Source organism: Dermacentor albipictus, chromosome 9 (genome assembly GCF_038994185.2).
Source record: "Dermacentor albipictus isolate Rhodes 1998 colony chromosome 9, USDA_Dalb.pri_finalv2, whole genome shotgun sequence".
Taxonomy (NCBI): Eukaryota; Metazoa; Arthropoda; class Arachnida; order Ixodida; family Ixodidae; genus Dermacentor; species Dermacentor albipictus.
The window spans coordinates 105,941,247-105,963,098 of NC_091829.1; the positions used below are offsets into that span (position 1 = coordinate 105,941,247).

A 21,852-nucleotide genomic window follows, 5' to 3' on the forward strand; every position below is an offset into this window, starting at 1 on the left:
AAGATTGTGTATTTGTTCTTGTGTATTCCCACTCAACCTAGTTCTTCACAAACACGCACATGGACGCATTCACGTTCACCCCCTCCATAATATATATATATATATATATATATATATACTTCTGCACGCTCGGACAAACACTGCTATGGAGCACGTGTTGAGCAACAGAAAGCTGTATATGCAGTTTCTAATGTTGCTCTACAATTTTATCATTGAGAATATTCATCTGATTAAGATATTTGAGAAATAAGTTAACACTAATTATGTAATCAGGGGAATGCAAAAAATAATAATCTGAGTATCTCCAAGCGATGCAAAACAACATTACGTTGGTTCTCTCCAGCTATGTAGCATTTGCATGTGTTAAAGTCTGGCACAAATTAAGTGAAACACCCCGTATACTTCTTTGCAATTCGAATTATTTTCCACGGTTTCCTACATCACCGCCGGTGAAGGCCATAGAGTGGGACGTCACCAAAGGTCTTGTTAACTTGTGTGAACAGCCTGTATACCGATTGTGGTAAGCCGTGAGATGAAGTAGAAAACAGCCGATACAGTAAATTTCATATTGCTTCAGGTTTACATACCGTCTATAGATTGGAAATAGACAAACATCGTTAATCTGGGCTGTACGCTGTAACCAAGCGCAGGTGCCGGTCGATAATGCGGAGCTGTGTTTAATATTAACAACTGAAGCTGTATTCTGCTGAGATTGCTGCAGAACCTATCCGTAGACTTTAGTATACACATAGTGTATACCTCCGCGTTTGTTGACCACATAATGCGATCTATATAGTCGCTATCGGCAATCCCAAGACAGCCTTCACAGTTGTGATAGCATGACTTTTGCGGCAGTAGAATAAGGAAAGCAAAACGCCGATCCAATTGTGATAATAGATGGCATGAACGCCAACTTTAGCTACAAGATGATTTCAAACAGTCATTAAGCTAACAGCACAGAGACTTGTAATGTTTGTAGCTGACAACGCGGACTTTGTGAGTGTGCGATGAACCAATGTCGCGCATGCGGTGTGCGCGTTGTGTGTCGTCCGATTCTCAGATACTTTTTACATTGTTTTCATATCTCGGCTGCATCACTAACATCGGGCGGTCTTTCTTTGACTGATATCCTGCACTATAAGCTCATCAAAGTTTCTCATTCACTTAAAATATGTGCCAAATTCTCTGAGCCCACCCAGTATGTCGCAGGCGGTATGCTTGCACGGCCATGCATATGAATACCTCATTGCCGTACTGATTGCTTTGACCTATCATCGGAGCGGAAATTTAGCACTAATATACGTGCAGGCATCACATTTGGCGGTACGCTGGAAGATAGGCTACAAATGCGCTGTATTACTCATAGTCGCGGGCGATAATGCAAGCGCCTGAAGGGCCCTGTAATGGCTTTTACAGACATCATATGCATCCATGCGGGCGTTCCAGTCTCGCACGATAACCCGCAGCGTTTATACTACAACCTGCCAGCGCATTTCCTTCGTCCGTGAAAAAAAGTTGAAAAATGGAAAAGAAAAGCAACCCGTTCCGGCGCGCATGGCACGCAGAGAGAGAGAAAGAGACAAAAAAAAGAAGAAAAATGCGCTCAGACTCCTCGGAGAGGGTATGCCCTCTCCGAGGAGTCTTAGCGCATTTTTCGCTCTTTCATGCCGTATCTTTTTTGGGAGACCCTGTTGATCATTCGGCCCACCTGCTCCGTCACTTTCCTCAGCAGGCTAATGGTGTGGCTGTATTTTCTGCTGCCCTGTAGCCACATGCCCAGGATTCTGATCATGTTCTTTTCCGGGACGTTTTGACCGTCAAGCGTTACTTCCAGTGTTGCTTGGTTGGGGTGTCTACCTACCTCAGTACTTCGGATTTTTCTGTAGAGCATACCAGTCCCCTCTCTCTGGTGTACTTTTCGACACAGCGCGCAGCCTCTTGTAGCTTCTTTTGTTTTTCTCCCAGTAAACCTTGCGGACCCAAACCGTGACGTCGTCCGCGTACATCACGTGTTGGATGCCCTGGATCTCACCGAGTCGTTTTGCGAGGCCGATCATCACCACATTAAATAGCACGGGCTATATCACGGACCCTTGGGGTGTGCCTTTACGCGGTGTGGAGAAGGTGTCGCTTCTCAACTCCCTCGGCCCTACCGTTGCCGTTCTGTCGGTTAGGAAGTCCTCGACGTAGTCGTGTCGCCGCAAAAGAATACAGCCAAAAACACATTTTATTTCGACACACAGTTGCATCGCTTCACTTTATTGTTATGTAGGTTGAAAAGATTGAGCCACATATGCAAAATGTATTGAATTTTTCATTGGCTACCATTGTCATGGCGACGCTTTATTGTCAGTAGCGAAACTAACCCCACTGTCCACCCAGTTGTCTGACGTGAATTAAACGTCGACGACGTGGATTAAACGGGCAAATGGATTTAAAAAAAAGCTACTGGTCTCTATAGTAGGTTTTTTATTGCGATAGCCATTTAGTGGACACCCAAGGCGCATTCCTGCTGTCGCCGTCAACGTGAGGTGCCATATGTAAAGTCAAAGTGCGATAAAATCTTCGCGGCGCGCCGTATGCAGTATGTGCGAGTGAAAGCGTGCGAGGGTGAGCCGGCAATGGCGGTTCAATTTCGCGCACGCAATCTAGGAGAGCGGGAAAGCAGCGTGCAGTTTTCCATCGCGCGCTAGGCGCTAGGGGGAGGGGAGTGAGAGGGCGTTCTACTCCAGGTGTCCCGGGCAGCCCGAAGTAGAACGCCCCTCCCTCCCCTCCCCCTGGAGCCTTGCGCGCGACGGAAGACGGCACGCAATCTAGGAAAGCGGGGAAGAAGCAAGCCGTGTTGCGTCGCGCGCAAAGCTCGAGGGGGAGGGGAGGGGGCGTTCTACTACGGGAGGCCCGGGCGGCAGCACACGTCCGCCTGGGCCGTTGTATCTTAAAGGTGAACTGCGACGGGGACAGAGTCCGCCCGTGAGCTGTGTTTTCGCTGCTGTGTTAGCGTTGATGGGAAAGGCAGCCGAAGGTCGATTCTCTCGCTGCTACAGCCGCGCTTCCTCAATCCAGCGTTTCGACAGAGACTTCGCGCGGTCCTCGAGCGAAATGTCTTCATGTTTGCGTGTGCGCGCATAACACCATGCTTGTTCATTTAGTTAGTATGCCAGTGTTTACAAGTTTCTACGGCCGAAAAAGTATTGTGCTTACTTCCTACAGATGTCCACTAATTTGCTATCGCAATCTACGCTTTCGCCTTTTGGGCAAAACGCGCCCCTTTCAGCGGAGCAGCTTGTGCAACAGTTTCTTATCGGGGAACACATGCGGGGAGAAGGAACGTGCCTCGCATTGTTCACAGGCCCCATTATGCAGATCTCACGCTTGTTTAGCGCTTTTTTATTGAAATTTTATTGAAAGCTGTGTGTTGTATGCCTAATTCCAAAGGAGATATGGACTTTCTTTTTTGTTGACGGATAGGAAAAATTCCTACCAATTAGAGGCTAACAGTGTCGCTGTAAAGAAAAGAAACGATTGATATCATTGAGAGTTCTGTGCTAATACTCTGATAAATATGATGAGCTTGTAACGCGGTTGTACAAGAAAGCCCAGCCATTAACTATTCTTCAGAAAATAGTGACCGAAATTGAAGCGGAAAAACCAAGGGAAGGAATACCGCGGTTGAAGAAAAAGCTGAATCAAGCCTAGCAATATACTAACCGACCGAACCTAGAGGTCCACGGCATTGAAGTAACAACAAATCATAATTTGTTGGACGCAGTAAAAGCTCTGTGGCTGAGTCACTGGGGCTGCTGGAAATTACTTACTCTGACATTGACAGCATTCGCAGGTTGCCCTCACGCCCCAATCGCGTACCACAAAACATGATTAATTTTGCCACTCTTAAGAAGAAAGAGCAAAGGAAGGCAAAGGCGAAGTTATCGAGCAAAATACTGTAGGGGGTAATGTTTTTTTGAAAACTTGACACCGCTACATAAGAAGCTTCCCAAATAAAACAGCATGCAGTAGCCAGCATGGTTGGCCTAAGCGGAGAAAGTGAACACTTTTCATGTAATCGCGTTTAAGTTTTGCAATTTCAGCCTGAGCACCGTGTAGAAGTTTTCTAAACTTTCTCAATTGAACGTACGTCCGCAGTGGCCGCTTTGTAGCCTATTTGTGAGCTTAAAGCAGGTGTAAGAATGAAGTGCTTCGTTGATGCCTTTTGGATGTATATACGGATCCGAGGCATTTGAAGTGAATAGAAATTTTGATGAAGTGTTCTTAGCGCTATAACCATCTCGAGTTCTACCAGCATGTGAGCCTTACAAGTTAGTCGGCGAGCACGGTGCCGTCAACAGGTATTTCTATAAAAAAGGATAATGAAGAGGCGGTCATTGTGCTTCAAAGCACAGTGATCAAGCGCGTGCATGAGCTTCCGAGAAACATGAGATGTTCAAGGAAAGTTACAGGCTGTCAAAGACAACCATACTTACTATCATGGGAAGCAGTACCACGGTGATCCTGTACACCGTATTTTCTGTGCATGTACGAGAAAATCAATTGAAAAAGCGCTAAGGACACGCTAATGTGGAGCATTGTTCCATCGCAACCTATGATATTGCGATAGAAGAAGTCCACATAGCCCCACGGTACAGCTACAAATGCATATTTCTTCGTCGCATAAAGAAAACATTTAGTAATGCACATTTAGTCCTTGCATAAAACAAAAATTTTCATTTCGCCTGAACATGACACGTAACAAACCATGCTACATGTAAAAGTGCGGAGACATACATTTGTTTTTTTGACCGCACTACTTGTTCGGCACACATGGATTGCCTCTCGATGGAGGAGGTATGCTTCTGAGTCAGTGTGTGCACATGCTTAGAGCAGCATGTCGAAGCAATAACAACGGGTGAAAAATAGTATTCGCGGTAACCATCAGGTCCAGCTGGTTCAGTGCGATTTTTTTTACCGTACACTCTAGCATTTATCGTGGGCGAGGAAGCTAGCACACACATGCATACAAAAAGTTGCACTCCGGCCTGCCTCACTGGAAACATAGCATCACAAGAAAATCCGAATATGGTATTCATATGCGACCAGCGCGGGCGCCGTTCCTCGAGCAGTGGCTGCTTCTGGCATTGCAATGCGGCACGTTTAAAATACCATAGCGTACGTTGTACGCTGTCAGCATGCTAACGTGACTATAAAAGGCGCATTTCAGGCATTGAAACACAAATGCCGTGGACACGCAACGCGAAAACACTTCCAAAACCCTGGGCCGACATCGTAAGTCGTCTGTACGACTTACGATGTCGTAAACAGTCACGTACAGTCACGTACGACCTTCGGCGTCGTACGTGACTGTTTTCCCGCGATTTCAAGCACCGCCATTGCACTGAACTCATCGTTGTCGCGGAAGTGATAACAGGGAACACACACAAAGCTGAGAGACAGTGAGTGTCAGGAAAGCCTAAAACATCTTTTGGAAGGCAGCAGACAAAGAAATTACAATTCAAATAAACTGCGGCGCTTGAACCAGTTCACATAGGTGAAAGCCGTAGGCAGTGACGCTAGTCGCCGCCACCGCGAAGGGCCTTTGGGGAAGCGGCCACGTGACCAACCAAGTTCGGCGGGCCTGAGCTAATATGCTAACCGGGCAGGCGGCGTGCCATCTCTAATGTCAAGCGGTGAGGCGTGCTTTTTAAAACCGCCTGTACTAGGTTTACAGAAAGGAAAACAAAAGATTCTAGTACGTAACAAGATCACGCCACGTGGCTTTTATGACACGGCAGGTAGCGACCGTAGTAAAATTTTGAAATTTTGCTATACTGCCACATATATGGGAGTGAATAATCAGGGATGGACAGTTTTGGGGCACAAAACCAACGAAAATTTCTAAACAGGCAAATTTTTCTTTGCAGTGTAGATCGTGTGGGGAGCGTGATAAGTGTCCGTGTCTTGCTGATGGCCGGGAAGGCACGTGATCGCTTTGCTAAAACGCAATGCGCAAGCGAAACAGTAATACAACGTTTATTTATCCACTTTACGAGACATTTCTATCGCACAGAGTCTATCATGTGCGTTTATCTCCAAAATTTGCTCGATTTTTGCGCTGTGAAAACCGGCCAGAGCGTTCTTTCTCGACAAGTGAAGAAATCATCGAAAGAAAAGTAAATAAGAAAGGAAGAGAGATGATTTTGGGAGTTCCACACCGTGCGCCATAAATGAAAATCATGACGTTATAGTCCAATAATGCTGATAATTAGTGCCATACTAGTACCATGGGTTCTAATGCACAAAGACGAGAAGTGACATCATTACGTCTACGAACGATCAGTAAACTTGGCGCTCGAAGTACGCAAAGAGATCGAGCTATTCGCAGCTACAAAAGTTATGGCAGCGTCAACTACCATGGGCTAGCGTCAATTGATGAGGCTGCCGCACAGTTGACCTTACAGAGTGCTCTCAACGAACCTATGGGGCTCGAGAAGCTAGGCTCATTCATCCAAACTAAAAAAATTACCCCATTGTGTGCTGTTGCCAAGGAAGCGCGAGCGCTGCTTTCAGAACCGTCCCAGAATAGCCAGCGGAGTTTACTCAGCCCCGAACGCTCCCTGGTAGTTTTTCGAAATCGCGCACTGGTCTACAATAAACCGAAGTAGACATGGCTATGTTCAAGCTCCATGACCTTCGGCAGGAGTATTTGGAATATATGGTCGATATCATGCACAAGGAGGGACACCACTATTTCTATCACGTAAGCAGTACAGGTGCTTACTTTTCCTTTTTTCCGTATTTCATTTTCTCTTAACCTTCGCCCCGTGCAGGGTAGCAAACCGGAATCTCATCCAGTTAGCATCACTTCCTTTCCCATGGCGTTTACCTCTCTCTCTCTCTCTCTCTCTCTCTCTACTCTACTCTACAAACAGGCGTCAAGGCAAATTGAAGAGGCGAACTATAAAAGAGAAGCGCTGTACGTTTAGGAATGTGGAAAATGAAAAGCAGGGTTCATTGCAGATGAGCCTAAGGTATGCGATCCTGTAACGCACACTGGGAAGCGGACACGTAAAAGTTTATTTGATACTTGAACCCTCGATCGATTATAGCGCCAGAGTAAACAGCCAACAGACTGGAATGCATTCAGGCGTTGCAATAGCTATGGGGCCCAAGGAGCCGGTTAAGTAGGTCTGTTACGCTAGACGCAGTATATGCGCGTTTACTTATGTTACTGTGGTTTTGGGGGTGAAGTTTCCTTTAAAGGTGTTCAAGCGAGTTATTTTTAATAACTCTACATAAAAAGGAGTAGCCGGCGCCAATCAAAGGCGACACCAACTGCTAATCATCATATAATAATATAAGCGGAAGCTCGGTGAAGTGATCGTTCATCTGCTCTTCAAGTCGATATTTCAGTGCAAAAACAATGAAGGTGCATTAAATATTGCCACCTGGTGTTTTGAGCCAGCGCTGCGTGCCCAGCAAAAACGGTGATTGAAGACGACGAAGTCAAGGAGCTTGCGCCGGCTGGTGAACCGTCCTCCTTGTGTCTGACATTTTCGTGTCTGGCTGCTGATCCTGCTGCTTATTCTTGCCTTAGCGCGTGACAAACTGGTGGAGGTGCGGGGTAATCTAATCTATGCACCAAACCCCTCCGGGCAGCAGGAGCTCCAGCCCCGTACCGGTGGTTACGCCTGTACACCGCGCCAGCAGAAGGATCCGTGGACAAGCCCCTGAGTTTGGACTCCTCCCAGAGAAAATGGCAGCTCCGACCACCCCAACCGGTATGGAAGGCACAACGCCGATTCATTGTATGCTACTCAATCCGCGAACGCCGAATCCCTTCCACGGCGCCATACATGAGGACGTTGAAGATTGGCTGTTGCACTATGAACGTGTTGCCGCGTTCAACAAGTGGGATGACGCAGACAAGCTGAAAAATGTCTATTTCAGCCTTAACGATGGCGCACGTGTATGGTACGAGAACCGTGCAGATGCCTTAACTTCATGGGCAGAATTCAAAAGGCGGATTCTTGAGACATATGGGAGCCATGATCGCCGAGAGCGAGCTGAGCGTGATCTCCAGTCCCGTATCCAAATGCCGAACGAGAGTGTGGCAATGTACGTCGAGGACATGACGCGTCTCTTTCGACGAGCCGACCCCAGCATGTCGGAAGAAAAGAAGGTGCGGTACCTGATGCGCGGAGTGAAAGAGCAGCTGTTCGGCGGTCTCGTGCGCAGTCCTCCCAAGACTGTGTCAGAGTTTCTTTCCGAGGCCATCACCATGGAGCAGACTCTTCGCCAGCGGACACCATCATACGACCGTCGAGTGAACACTGCCTCACCTACGGACTTCTTCGGAGCTCTCGGGGGTCACGTCGATTTCTTTCGAGAGCTCATTCGTTCCGTGATCCCCGAAGAACTCCAGAAACTGTCGGTACCTTCACAGCCGACACTCAGCTCCTTGTCCAGCGTTCTCCGTGACGAAGTTCAGCATGCGCTAAAAGAACCACCCTTCAATACAGAAGCTCGACCACTAAGACATGACAGCCCACATATGTCATATTCGCAAGCTTTGAGGCAACCTGCCCCACCTCCCTCCCCGCTTCGCGCCGCGCGCCCGGCCATGCTCGAGGCCGTCCAAGCTGCCTCGTATTACCAGGACCACCGACAGGCCCCGAGGAAATCAGACGTGTGGCGGGCACCTGATCGCCGTCCCCTTTGCTTTCACTGTGGCGAAGCTGGGCATGTCTACCGACAGTGCTCCTATCGAGAGCTCGGACTTCGCGGATTCTCAGCGAACTCGCCGCGACCTAGGTTCGGCCAACGTCCTCCTGAAATCGAAGAATACGTTGCCCAGCAGCGCGGATCTCCATCAGCTCGACACCAGTCACGCTCCCCTTCGCCGCGGCGGTTTTCTCCGACTCGCCGTACGTATGCAAGCGTGGTGCAGGGTCGGTCGCCCAGCCCACGACGGGAAAACTAACCACAGCGACCTTTGGGGGCGAGGCCGCTCAGTCTGGACGTGCTCAAGGACCCCCACTGACGCGTACGCGGACCGACGATACATCGACGACGACAGTACCTGCTGAGTACAGAAAAAGAATTTCCTTGGACATTCCTGTACTGCTTGACGGTCGTGAATTGAGTGCTTTAGTGGACACTGGAGCGGATTATTCTATAATCAGCGAAAAACTGGCCACCCTTCTGAAAAAAGTGACCACGCCTTGGAATAAAACGCCAGTTCGTACAGCTGGTGGGCACATCGTCACACCACTCGGCATGTGCACGGCACGAATACAGATTCGCGGCTCTACGTTTGTTGCCAGTTTGAGCGTTCTCCCTCAGTGTTCTCGAGACCTAATCATCGGCATGGACTTTCTCAGGGAGCACGGCGCTATAATCAACATTCGACAACGCCTCGTCACTTTCTCGACGAAAAGCGCCACAGCGACGACCAACACCATCCACCCTCGAGCATCTCTTCGTGTTATCGATGACGCTGTCACGTTACCACCGCGTGCAAGTGTCGTGGTTCAAGTGGCATGTGACAAGCTCATACACGGTGAAGCAGTCGTAGAAAGCAATCGGTCTCTCCTGCTTTCTCATGGTGTTTGCGTAGCAAGAAGCCTTGTCGATCTCCACGATGGCCACTGTGAGGTTCTTGTCACCAACTTCAGCTACGAACACCGGCACCTTTTTCCCGGTACTGTCATCGCCTACGCCGACCCGATCGCCGATGTCACTGAGTGTTTTGTTTCCGAGGCAATGGGCACTGCTGACGCACCTCTACGCAACGTCGACATTAGTCCAACGCTTCCTGAAGAGAACAGACAACCCCTGCGCGAGCTGTTGCTTGAGTTCCACTCTTGCTTTGCACGGTCGTCGAAGGTACGTCAAACATCGATTACGAAACACCGTATCATCACCTATGACGACGTGCCCCCCATACGGCAACAGCCTTATCGTGTTTCCCCGACGGAACGACATGCTATTCAAACGCAGGTGAAGGAAATGCTTCAAGACGGCGTAATCCAGCCTTCATGCAGTCCCTGGTCATCGCCAGTCGTTCTTGTTAAAAAGAAAGATGGCACGCTTCGATTTTGTGTAGACTACCGGAAGCTAAACAACGTCACAAAGAAAGACGTGTACCCGTTGCCTCGTGTCGACGATTCTCTGGACAGACTGAGGCACGCGAAGTATTTCTCCTCTATCGGTCTGAAAAGCGGCTACTGGCAAATTGAAGTCGATGAGCGTGACCGCGAGAAAACTGCTTTCGTAACTCCGGACGGCCTTTACGAATTTAGAGTACTCCCTTTCGGGCTCTGTTCCGCTCCAGCCACATTTCAGCGAATGATGGATACCGTTCTCGCTGACCTCAAATGGAAAAGCTGCCTCGTCTATCTCGATGATGTCGTTGTCTTTTCGGAAACTTTTGACGAGCACCTTCGACGCCTTCGGAATGTACTCGAAGCCATTCGATCGGCTGACCTTACACTCAAGCCAGAGAAATGCCATTTCGGCTACGGGGAACTGAAGTTCCTTGGTCACGTCGTAAGCGCGGCAGGTGTTCGGCCTGATCCTGAGAAGACTGCTGCCGTAGCAGCTTTTCCCGCTCCAACCGATAAGAAAAGTGTGAGACGATTTTTGGGCTTGTGTGCATATTATCGCCGCTTCATTGAAAATTTTTCGAAGATTGCCGATCCGCTATTTCGCCTTACGCGTGACGACACGCCATTCCTCTGGACTGATGCACAACAGACCGCCTTTGCGGAGCTACAACGTCGCTTGTCTTCTCCTCCCGTGCTCGGTCATTTTGATGAGGATGCCGACACAGAAGTACGCACTGACGCCAGCAATATCGGTCTCGGAGCTATCCTGGTGCGACGACAAGACGGCACTGAACGAGTCATAGCCTACGCGAGCCGCACTCTGTCACGCGCAGAGTCCAATTATTCCACCACAGAGAAGGAGTGCCTCGCGGTTATTTGGGCTACCACAAAGTTTAGGCCGTATCTCTACGGGCGGCCATTTAAAGTTGTGACCGACCATCACGCTTTGTGCTGGTTGACCAACCTCCGAGACCCTTCTGGACGATTGGCACGTTGGAGTCTGCGACTCCAGGAATTCAACATCACCATCGTGTACAAGTCAGGCAGGAAACATGAAGATGCTGACACGTTATCACGGGCACCTATTAAATCTCCGAATCCTGACGAGGAAGACGACAGCGCCTTTCTGGGAGCCCTCAGCGGGCCGGATCTGCTCGCTAAACAGCGATCGGACGCTGAGTTAAGACCCGTCATCGATCACTTAGAAGGCGGCATCGCGTCCATCCCTCGCCCACTTTCGCGACGGTTGTCGTCATTTTGCCTACGAGGGGGCATCTTATACAAAAGAAACACAGGTGCCGGCGACAAACCACATCTGCTAGTAGTACCTCAAGCCCTTCGCGACGACATCCTATTAGCCTGCCACGACGAGCCGACGTCTGGCCACTTGGGCTACTCAAGGACTCTGGACAGGGTACGGCAACTGTACTACTGGCCTAGACTGACTGCTTGCGTCAAACGCTACGTGAAAGGATGCCGTGAATGCCAGCGCCGCAAGTCACCACCCTGTAAGCCTGCAGGCCTTCTACAACCCATCGACCCTCCGCGTACGCCGTTTGATCAAGTTGGAATGGACCTTCTTGGACCATTTCCCTTGTCTTCCTCCGGCAATAAGTGGATCATTGTCGCAACTGACTACTTGACGCGTTACGCTGAGACGAAGGCACTACCACGCGGGACAGCATCTGAAGTTGCCCAGTTTTTTATGCATCACATTGTGCTTCGGCACGGCGCACCGTCATTCATCATCACTGACCGAGGGACGGCATTTACGGCGAAGCTTCTGGATGACATCTTCAAGCTGAGCTACACGAGTCATCGAAAGGCCACTGCATACCACCCTCAGACTAATGGCTTGACAGAAAGACTCAACAAAACACTGGCCGACATGCTCGCTATGTACGTAGATGTGCAGCACAAGACGTGGGACGAAATCCTACCGTACGTAACGTTTGCGTACAACACTGCCACGCAGGAAACTACACGCTTCCCGCCATTCCGCCTCGTTTATGGTCGAGATGTCCAAACTATGCTAGACGCCATGATGCCATATGAAGATACCGACCAGCTCGACCAGTTAGCTCCTGACGTCTAGGAGTACATTCAGCGCGCCGAGGAAGCGCGTCAACTGGCCCGAGTGCACATAAGACAGCAGCAGTGTACCGATGCAATAAGGTACAATCTCCACCATAGACAAGTGACCTATGAGCCTGGTGACCAAGTTTGGGTTTGGACACCCATTAGACGGCGAGGTCTCAGCGAGAAACTCCTCAGCAAGTACTTCGGACCATGCACAGTGCTAAGGCGTGTAAGCGCCGTGAACTATGAAGTGATCCCAGATGGAGACCTGCCATCGTCCAAGCGCTGTTTACCACGCGCAGAGACTGTACATGTGGTCCGCCTCAAGCCGTATTTTACACGGTGAAGTGTACTCGTGAAACAACCTTTTTTTTTCGCTGTCGTTGCGTCTTCCTCCAAAAAAACTGTGAAGCGTTTTTTTTGTTCCCAACCGCAGAACACATTTTTCCGTGTGCATTTCCGTATGTGTGCTAGCGCGTTCCCCCCCCCCCCCGCATTTTTTTTTGTCTTACCTAATTTGTGTAGTTTCCATGTACGTTTTGTGTTTGAGCATCGAGTCGATGCTCCGTTGGGAGGGGGAATAATGCCACCTGGTGTTTTGAGCCAGCGCTGCGTGCCCAGCAAAAACGGTGATTGAAGACGACGAAGTCAAGGAGCTTGCGCCGGCTGGTGAACCGTCCTCCTTGTGTCTGACATTTTCGTGTCTGGCTGCTGATCCTGCTGCTTATTCTTGCCTTAGCGCGTGACAATATGGTCGATCTTCTAAGTGCTATGTGGTAGGCTAGTTAGTTTGATGCGCCCAACTGCGCTTGCGTAGGACTTCGAGGTATCTGTGAAGCTCAGAAGCATGTGCTCGGCAATTGCATAGGAAAAGCATGTTGCCGGGCAAATGCAATAGGACGCGAGGAGTTGCCTTCTTTGCCCGTGTAATGGACGCGAGCAATATGACACTGTATAATGATTCTTTCTAAGTCGAACGAAGTGGACGTCGTTTTAACGCAGGTCCTTCTAGAAGAGCCCGTGAAAAACAAAACAAAATTATGCAGATGCACCGTACACGTTGAAATCCATCCGAAACGAAGTCTTCGTGAAGCACCTTCAAGGCCAGCTTCAATGATAAATCTGCGTACTGTAAACATAGAGGAGCCTGCTTGCAAAGTTTTACGTTTGAAATGCTAGCGCTTGCGTCGCGAACTCCTCGGAAATGTAGACGGTCTTTTTACGAAACTGAAACAACACGAACAAAAAAAAACAAGAAAAGCTACCATTACGGTATGCCTTCAGTGACGCATAACTGAGAACGTGTGGCTGCTTCTTATGGCCCCCGTGATGAAGCGTCACTCGCTGCGGCCCGCGGCGCGCTGAAAAAATCTCGGAGGCAACGAGCTGGGACTCCCGTCGTATCCGCTAACTACCACGTGTACGCATCGTCTCCTTAGATGTTGTTCGCAGGTAACTGTCGAAAGAAAAAATTGAACAATTATAGGCTCTGAAGAATGGCTAAGCTTGCCTAAGCGGTGTTTGCCACTCCTTTGTTACCGATTAACCAAAAAGCGAGATTCTAGTGCAGCAGCGTCCTTTAGTACAATGCCATAAAACCAAAATAGATGCACACCACTGTTTCTATCGTCATCGTATGCAGCGCACAATCTCAAGCAACGCTTACGTTTAGCACTACACAATTCACAAGATAGCTCAAACTGCAAGCGGCTGTTCATTCAAGTGCGCATGGTTAGACCTCGATGGAGTGACTGGACGATAAACAAGGCGACGCTTGATGTTTTGCCCCGAGAAGAACTGCGACGAGAGGTGGACGAAACGATAAGTACAACGCGAAAGATGGCTGGTAAGTTGGCTACTATTTGACCGTTGGATTCCTGCGTCATTGGCCTAACGAAAAAAGTGCCACTAGTGCGCATCCAAAGGTTTGCAAAGTCCGCGATATTATGCTAAGAGTGCTTCGCGTAAGGACTCGCGTCCACATCTTGTATTGATCGATGTCAAAAACGTTGACGGAGCTTGCGCTTTGATGTCGTGGGTACGTCGTGTACAAACTGTTTCAGCAGAACGCCAAGAAAAAAAACGAATTTTGCTTGGACAGAAGGGCCGAGTTTGAGAGCCAGAGGTTGGCGCTCACAGAGAAAGTATCTGGTGGGAATGAAACATCATTGATAGTGCAACCATGTTCTCACGTTTTCACGCCTACATTCAGGCATAAAGGTTCTTTTTTTTCTGCTTGTCGTGCTTCCATTTATGTGTGCGCGTTAAGCGGCAGACTGCCAGCGCAAATCTTGCTTAGGGTTAATGCGATACTTCCCTAGCGAACCCTCGTGGACTTTGCTGACCGCATATCTTATGCTGCTGTCCGCTGCTACTGCTAAAGCTGCTTCTTTCTCGCCGAACAGCTCACTCGATGAAAATGGACAGCGGTCTCAGAGCACAAGAAAGCGTGAAGGCAAAAAAAGGAAAGAAAAAAACACCGCATGCGTGACGGCTCCTGCCGATGAGCTCTTTGAGACGATTGCTGAACGCGCCATATCTCGTAGCACTACTTGCACGCGAGAGCACGTGCAAGCAGTAGCGCGAGGAATGCACAAGCGCGACGTTTCCATCACACGCACGCGCTCTCGCGCGAAAGCTTTCGTGCATACGAGGGCTCACGTGCGCCGTAAAAATAAGTTTCACCCTCAGAAGTGAAAGAGGGTGTTAATCGATTTATGTCTCGTCACCTCACACCCTCGGTGAAATAATCTACATTCGTGAAGTTAAATAAGGGTGCAAATCTGCTTACGGTGCTACGGTTGGTGGTGGCGATGTGACCATTGCCTTCGCCGCTCTGGCTGACAATTGCGAGGCGCGTTCATCATTGACGTCCGATGCGCGCATCTCTGATGCAACTGCGCCCTGTGGCCTTCCCGGTTTAGTGAAGCTTCGCCTCCCTCGGATCACAGCAGTGCGTGGGTTCTACATGATATAATTTTCAAGCGAAAGTGTTGAGGATAAAACCTCTTAAGCTTCGTGAAGTAGCACCACGCATTGAAGAATGCTGCCTCCTCCTCTCGCGCTCTAGCCTGCAGAGGTCATAGGCTAGTTATCTGCAGGGTTTCCCTCTATATCAAAAGGGAAAGTAAAATTAGTCAAGAAGGAACAAACCAACGATGATGCCGTAAGGGTACAAGCAGACGAATTCAGGCTGGTACTTGTACACAAATATACAGCCTTAGAACACAGGGATGAAAAGGACATAGAGGTAAAGATTGTAACATTAACTAGACTGGCTTCAGAAGCAGCAATTGAAGTGGGAGGTAAGCCACCAAGACAACCAGTAGGTAAGCTCACCCTAGTTACATAGGACCTAACAAAGGATGCAGAATTCACGAATGTGTCCATCTCATGAGATCAAATAGAATTCGCAGAACTCTCTAAACTGCTCAATAAGGAGGAAGTAAGGGATATTCAAAATTATAACGTGAGAAAGACTGGTGGAGCAGTAAAAGATGGACGCAGCATGAAATCAGTGAGAAGAAAACTTGGCATAGGACAAGCCAAGATGTATGCACGTAAAGATAAGCAGGCTAATATCATCAGTAATTTAGAGGGTGTAGCAAAGGCAGTGGCAGTATTCTATACTGACCTGTAAAGTAGCCAGAGGAGACACGCTACCTCCATTCGAAGCAGGAGCGAACAGAATACACAGGCTCATTCTATTACTAACGATGAAGTTAGATGGGCCTTGCAAGGTGTGACCCGGGGAAAAGCGGCAGGAAAAGATGGAATAACAGTCAATTTAATGAAAGATGGACATATTACGCTTAAAAAACTTGCGGAGCCTAATACACAATGTCTCACGACTTCAAATGTTCGAGAGAACTGTAAGGACGCCAACGTTATACTAATCCACAAAAAAGGAGACGTTAACGAGTTCAAAAATTTTTATTGGACCATTAGCTTACTTTTGGTAGTGTATAATATACTCACCAAGATAGTTTACAATAGAATAAGGGCAGCGCTTGACTTCAGCCAACCAAGAGGACAGGCTGGGCTCAGGAAGGGATGCTCTACAATGGATCACATCCATGTCATCAATCAGGTAATCGAGAAATCTGCACATTATAATCAACCTATCTAAATAGCTTTCATATGTTATGGAAAGATATTTCATTCAGTAGACACCAGCACTCCTAGAGGTACTACATAATCAAGGAGTACACAAGACATCCGTGAATAGCTTGGGAAATACTTACAAGGATTACACAGATAGATTGGTTATCCACAAGAAGACTAGAAAGATACCTATAAAGAAAGGGCTCAGGCAAGGAGACACAATTTGGCCAATGCTACACACTGCATGCTTGGAAGAAGTATTCAAGTAGTAAGGCAGTGAAGGGAGCTAGTTTGTGGACGCTCACGATTATACTGCGCTTATTAGACAGTTTTAGTACTGCGTACGTAGCGTACGCAACGGCATTGCGTACGTAAGATGGTTGCGTTCTGCAAACTGCGCATGTGCAGACAACATGTGTGCACTGCGCAACACAAACGCGCAACACAAACGCTACGAGATGCGTACGCGGCCGCTGCGTACGCACGCATCCGATTCTTGCGTGCGTACGTAGGGAGCCTTGCGTGCTGCTCTCTTGGTTCTCGTTCGTTCGGGAGAGCGCGAGACAAGAGTTTCGAAAAATGGCGGCGTCGAAGGCGACCAGCGGAAGACTGTTCTTTTTCGTGGCGTACGACTTGGCTTTGCTGCGCGAAGTAAACGCGCAGAACCCTTTCCAGGATCCTGCAAAGTGGGAATGTATAACCAAAAATATGAATTTTGCTTTTACGAGAGTCTTCAGCGTGCGCTGTTTGCGCGAAAGGCTCGACCTACTCTAGGCGCAGTTCATCGGAAATGACCGTGCCAGCCCCAGAAAGCAAGTGTTTGGTCTTTATTTTTCTCTATGTGATTCGTGCATTTCATCCGCATTAAAAGTAGAGTCTCTTAAAGGCCTAAATATATTTCGACGAAGCGGGAACGCGCCCACACGTTACATCACGGCCAATGCGCTCCGACGCGCCCGGCGTCTAACGCGCGCCGTCTTGCGTACGTAGGCATTTCGCGGTACTACAAGCCCCAACGCGACACGCGCTCCTACGTTCCGCAAAGCCCTTGCGTGCTGCGTACGTATCATCATGACGCAGTACTAAAACTGTCTATTGTTACTCTGACGATTTCAGGTACTACGTACGTACGTCCACGCCCTGACCTTCGCTTAAAATTGTCAGTGTAACACTAAGCGCAATAGAATCATGAAGAAGTATTCAAGCTATTAAACTGGGAAGGCGTAGAAGTGAGGATCAACGGAGAATATCTCAGCAACCTTCGGTTTGCAGATGACACTGTCCTGTTCAGCAACACTGGAGATGAATTGCAACAAATACTTGAGGATCTTAACAGAGAAAGTGTGAGAGTGGGGTGGAAATGTGTGTTCTGCTTGACATGCAGAAGACAAAGATAATGAACAATGACCTGAAAAGGGAACAAGAGCACAAGATCGCCCGTCAGCCTCTATACTGGTGGGCAACTTTGTGGAGCCATGAAGGGAAAGCTGCGGGTGCGTGGCTGCTGCACGTGTGTTACCACGGCAAGTAGTCCGGCAGCGTTGACAGTGAGTTGGTTTGCTCGGAACAGACGCTGAATCGGCGCAGCTTCCACGTGCGACGGTTTCGCGTTTCGCCTGACGCGGAAGGGAAAAGATGCAAAACAAGTTAACGCATACAGTCAGTGCTGTGTTCTGTCTTATTTAACTGCTGCTAGTACGCTGTTAAAGTCTTCTTTTCACCAGCCTAAACTGACGTGGATTAAAATGCGGGACTTTTTTTCAGAAGCGCTCTCACTTGTACGCGCTTCGCCTCAGTAGCTTTACCTTCACAGCCACAAGAAATTTTCCGGGAGTATAGCGGCTGTGAAGGAGCACGTTGATCTAGATCAATTACTCACAGGGGATCCGATCAAGAGAACGTAATTTACAGCATAATGAAGATGGGTCGGAGTGCATACGACAGGCGTTGCCAGATCCTTACTGAGAGGTTACCACCATCATTGAAGAGAACGGCGTACATACAGTGCATTCTATCTGTGCAAACACATGGGGCAGATACTTGAAGGTTGCAAAGAAGCTCGAGAGCAAGTCCGGACCGCGCAAACAGCGATGGAACGAAGAATGTTAGGCGTACCGTTAAGAGAAAGGAAGAGAGCGGTGTGGATCAGCGAGCGAACGAGGATATCCAATATTCTAATATACATTACGAGAAAAGTAAGTGGAGCTGGGCAGTTCATGTAATTCTTAGCACCCTCTGCGGCATCACAGGACAGACGGCCGCCGTGGTCAGTTGCTTCGCTACTGCTGGAGACTGAGGGCCGGGGTTTGAATAAGAACACCTGGGTCCGGACATGCCGCCATTGGAATCTGAACCTGCCAACATTTAACGCTACACCGTTATCTTCTGAGGCGACTCTAGCAGTGCTATTGGAGGAATTATAGGGCACCAAATAGTATAAAACTGAGCTTAGTGAGCTTAGGAGCACAAAAGAGGCATATACAGTGCTAAAAGGCGGGCACACCCTGTGCTACCGGGTCTTTGCTGAGAGAGAGAACTAGGAGTGGGATTCGTGATTAATAAGAATTTATCTGGAAACATACAGGAATTCTATCGCATTAACGAGAGGATGGCAGGTCTTGTTGTGAAACTTATTATGAAGTACAAATTGAAGGTCGCACAGGCCTACACCCCCATATCGAGTCATGATGACCAGGAAGTCGAGAGCTTCTATGATGACGTGAAATCGGCGACGCGCAAAGTCAGAACAAAATGCACTATACTGATGGGTGACTTCAATGCCAGGGTAGGCAAGAAGCAGGCTGGAGACAAGTCAGTGGGGGAACATGGCATAGGGTCTAGGAATAGCAGGCGAGAGTTATTAGTATAGTTTTAGAACAGAATATTATGCGGATAATCAATACCTTCTTCCGCAAGCTGGATAGTCGAAAGCCCGCAAAGAAGATATCGAAATGACTGCCCACCCGGTGATGCCCGAGGGGGGCAAAGGCGTCATCTACGGGATTAACCTAAACTTTACGGAAGAACAAATACACAGCCGTTGGACAACCCACGGAACCCAACGTATGCGGCAGTAAGAAGAATAGGAAGAACATCCAAATCGGTCATCATTAACTTCCAAGATCTGTAAGTACCGAGGGCCGTAAATTTTTTCAGTAAATGGATTCTCTGTCACTTATATAAAAAAAGTACGATGTGTGCTACGCATACGGCAAGGTTGGAGACATTCAAGACGTCTGCCCAGATCCAACAAGTACTCGCTGCAGAGGCGAGTACTTGTTGGATCGATTAGCGCGATCCTCCGGCTTAGAAATCAGCCGGAGGATCACGCTTGCGAGCCGAAGTGCCTCCTCTGGGGGAAGGAGCATCAGTTAGGGGACCCGTATTGCAGGGAACTCTACAGGAAGCCCCACGGGGTTTAAACAACGCGACGCGGCCAGAGCCGAACAAGAAAAGGGAGGAGCGACCGCAGGTAGAAGCAGGCCGACAACGGGGGTCACGCTACCGCCTGCGGCGAAAAAGCAACCATCTGAGTCCAGGGACAGAAGTGCATCCAGGCCGCCACCCAGGGACGACCAGATCCTCCGGTCAGGCCTCCAGAAACCAGGGGACAAGATGAGCCACTCTGGTATGCCTGTCAGCTTCGGACGCGTAGTCTCCCAAGGTAGAATACCGGAATTAGAGGCACAGGCCAATTATTTAGGACAGAAATAGAAAAGAGAGATGAGGAAAATCGCCAGATAAGAGAAATAAGCAAAACGCTAACAGAAACAGTAAACCAACTCAAAGAGCAAGTTGGGCAGCTAACGAACCCAACAGTGCGAGCTACGCATACGGCGCCAACGAGGCCGCTTACCCCAGTCCAGAGAATAGCTGCCCCCGAAACGCAGGACGAGGGCAGCATGGTGGTAGATACGGTAGGCACCGCGAAAAGGAAGGCAGAGGAGCACGAGACACCTCCACCCGAGAGAAGAAAAAAGATGAACAGAAAAGTTAATGAAAATGGCGTGCCTCAAGCAACACGAGGAAAGGATGCTAACCAAACTAAGCGTTAACATAGATAAGAAAGTCCAGGCTATATCAAATCATATGACCGAACTTCTGACCGTGCTAGGAGGCGAAGCATGAGCTCATCCCGATCCCGAGCCTCCCTCGAGCCCGAAAGCCCCGTTCTCTTCCTCATCATGGCCAGGACAGAAACTATAATTTGGCAGTGGAACTGCAGGGGTTTCAAAAAGGAAAAAGCTTTGCTGGAACAGCATATTCTCAATCAAGGAGAGCCTCCACTTGCCGTGGCGTTACAGGAAACAGGCACACCCCCCGTCAAAATTTCAGGGTACCGCACATTCGACAACGGAAGAGGGGAAAGATCTAGAGTATCCACCCTAGTTAACAATAACATAGCGGTAATTGAACACGATGCGAGTACGGACGAAGTGGAGGCCATACTCGTAGAAATCCTTACGGCACAAAGAATAGGGGAACCATATTGGTCCTGAACGCATACAGCCCCCCGTCGTCACAAGAAGGCACAGTTCGAGGCCAAATTTAAGATTGCGCTGAGGGCAGCAATATATATATAATGCCACGACAAACTTGGTGACATTCAAGTTGTGCGCCCTTTGCATTGGGCACAGTGCACGCCGTACAGTGATGATGATGTTAATCAACAACCGGCAGCGATCTTCGTGGCACGGGCAGCCAGTTGGACCCGGCTCGCATGCGCCACGCGCACGAGGTGTCACGCGAGAAGAGGAAGACGTTTTTCGAGCCCAGTTTGGGAACGCGACTGCCGCGGATTCCTGCCGGACCGCAGTGACTTTTACTTGTGGGCACAAGTTCGCCTTTAATAAATACCCTTGTTTTATTAACATCGTTACATTTCTGGTGGAGGTGCGGGGTATGAGTCGAAGCCCCACGAACGAAAGTCAGCGTAGCTCCGACAACCCACGAGTCCATCCCGTTGAACTGACACCTGTACACCAGCGGACCAGCCACCGTCTTCGAGGTGACTCGCCCGAATTCGGCCCTCTTCTCTTCTTGCCAAGAGAAACTCCCACAACGGACGCCGCCACAATGACTACCCAGGTAACACCGGCACAGCTAGTCGTAAGCCAACCTCGCAAGCCGCCAACATTCCATGGTGACTCGTTCGAAGACGTGGAAGATTGGTTGGAACTGTTCGAGAGAGTGGCGAGCTTTAATGAATGGAATGAGAGACAGAAGCTCCGTAACGTCTATTTCGCGTTGGAAGACTTCGCAAAAACGTGGTTTGAAAACCACGAACTCTCTTTGACCTCTTGGGAGGAATTTCGACGACAACTGCTAGCAACGTACGCCAGCACGGATCGTAAAGAAAAGGCTGAAATCGCACTTCAAGCCAGGAATCAGCTCACAAACGAGAACGTGGCGATGTACATCGAGGACATGTCCCGCCTGTTCAAGCGTGCTGATCCCACCATGAGTGAAGATAAGAAGCTGCGCCATCTCATGCGTGGGGTAAAGCAGGAACTCTTCGCAGTTCTCGTCCGCAACCCACCGCGCACGGTTGCCGAGTTCAGGTGTGAAG

The 21,852-nt window shown here is 49.0% G+C and overlaps 1 protein-coding gene across 11 annotated transcripts in view; it reads left to right on the forward strand.

Moving 5' to 3' along the window:
* Window positions 1-6,569: 6,569 nt before the first annotated feature.
* LOC135907219 (phospholipid-transporting ATPase ABCA3-like) overlaps window positions 6,570-21,852 on the forward strand; it is a 456,174-nt gene continuing 440,891 nt past the window's right edge. For 7 of the 11 annotated variants that reach the window (XM_070525188.1, XM_070525192.1, XM_070525190.1 and 4 more), the window contains exon 1: window positions 6,570-6,751. In XM_070525188.1, the coding sequence (XP_070381289.1) occupies window positions 6,659-6,751 (93 nt within the window). In that variant the 5' untranslated portion in view covers window positions 6,570-6,658. Of the gene's footprint in view, window positions 6,765-21,852 lie in introns of all 11 variants that reach the window. The other 4 variants (XM_070525189.1, XM_070525199.1, XM_070525197.1 and 1 more) reach the window with 3 other exon arrangements.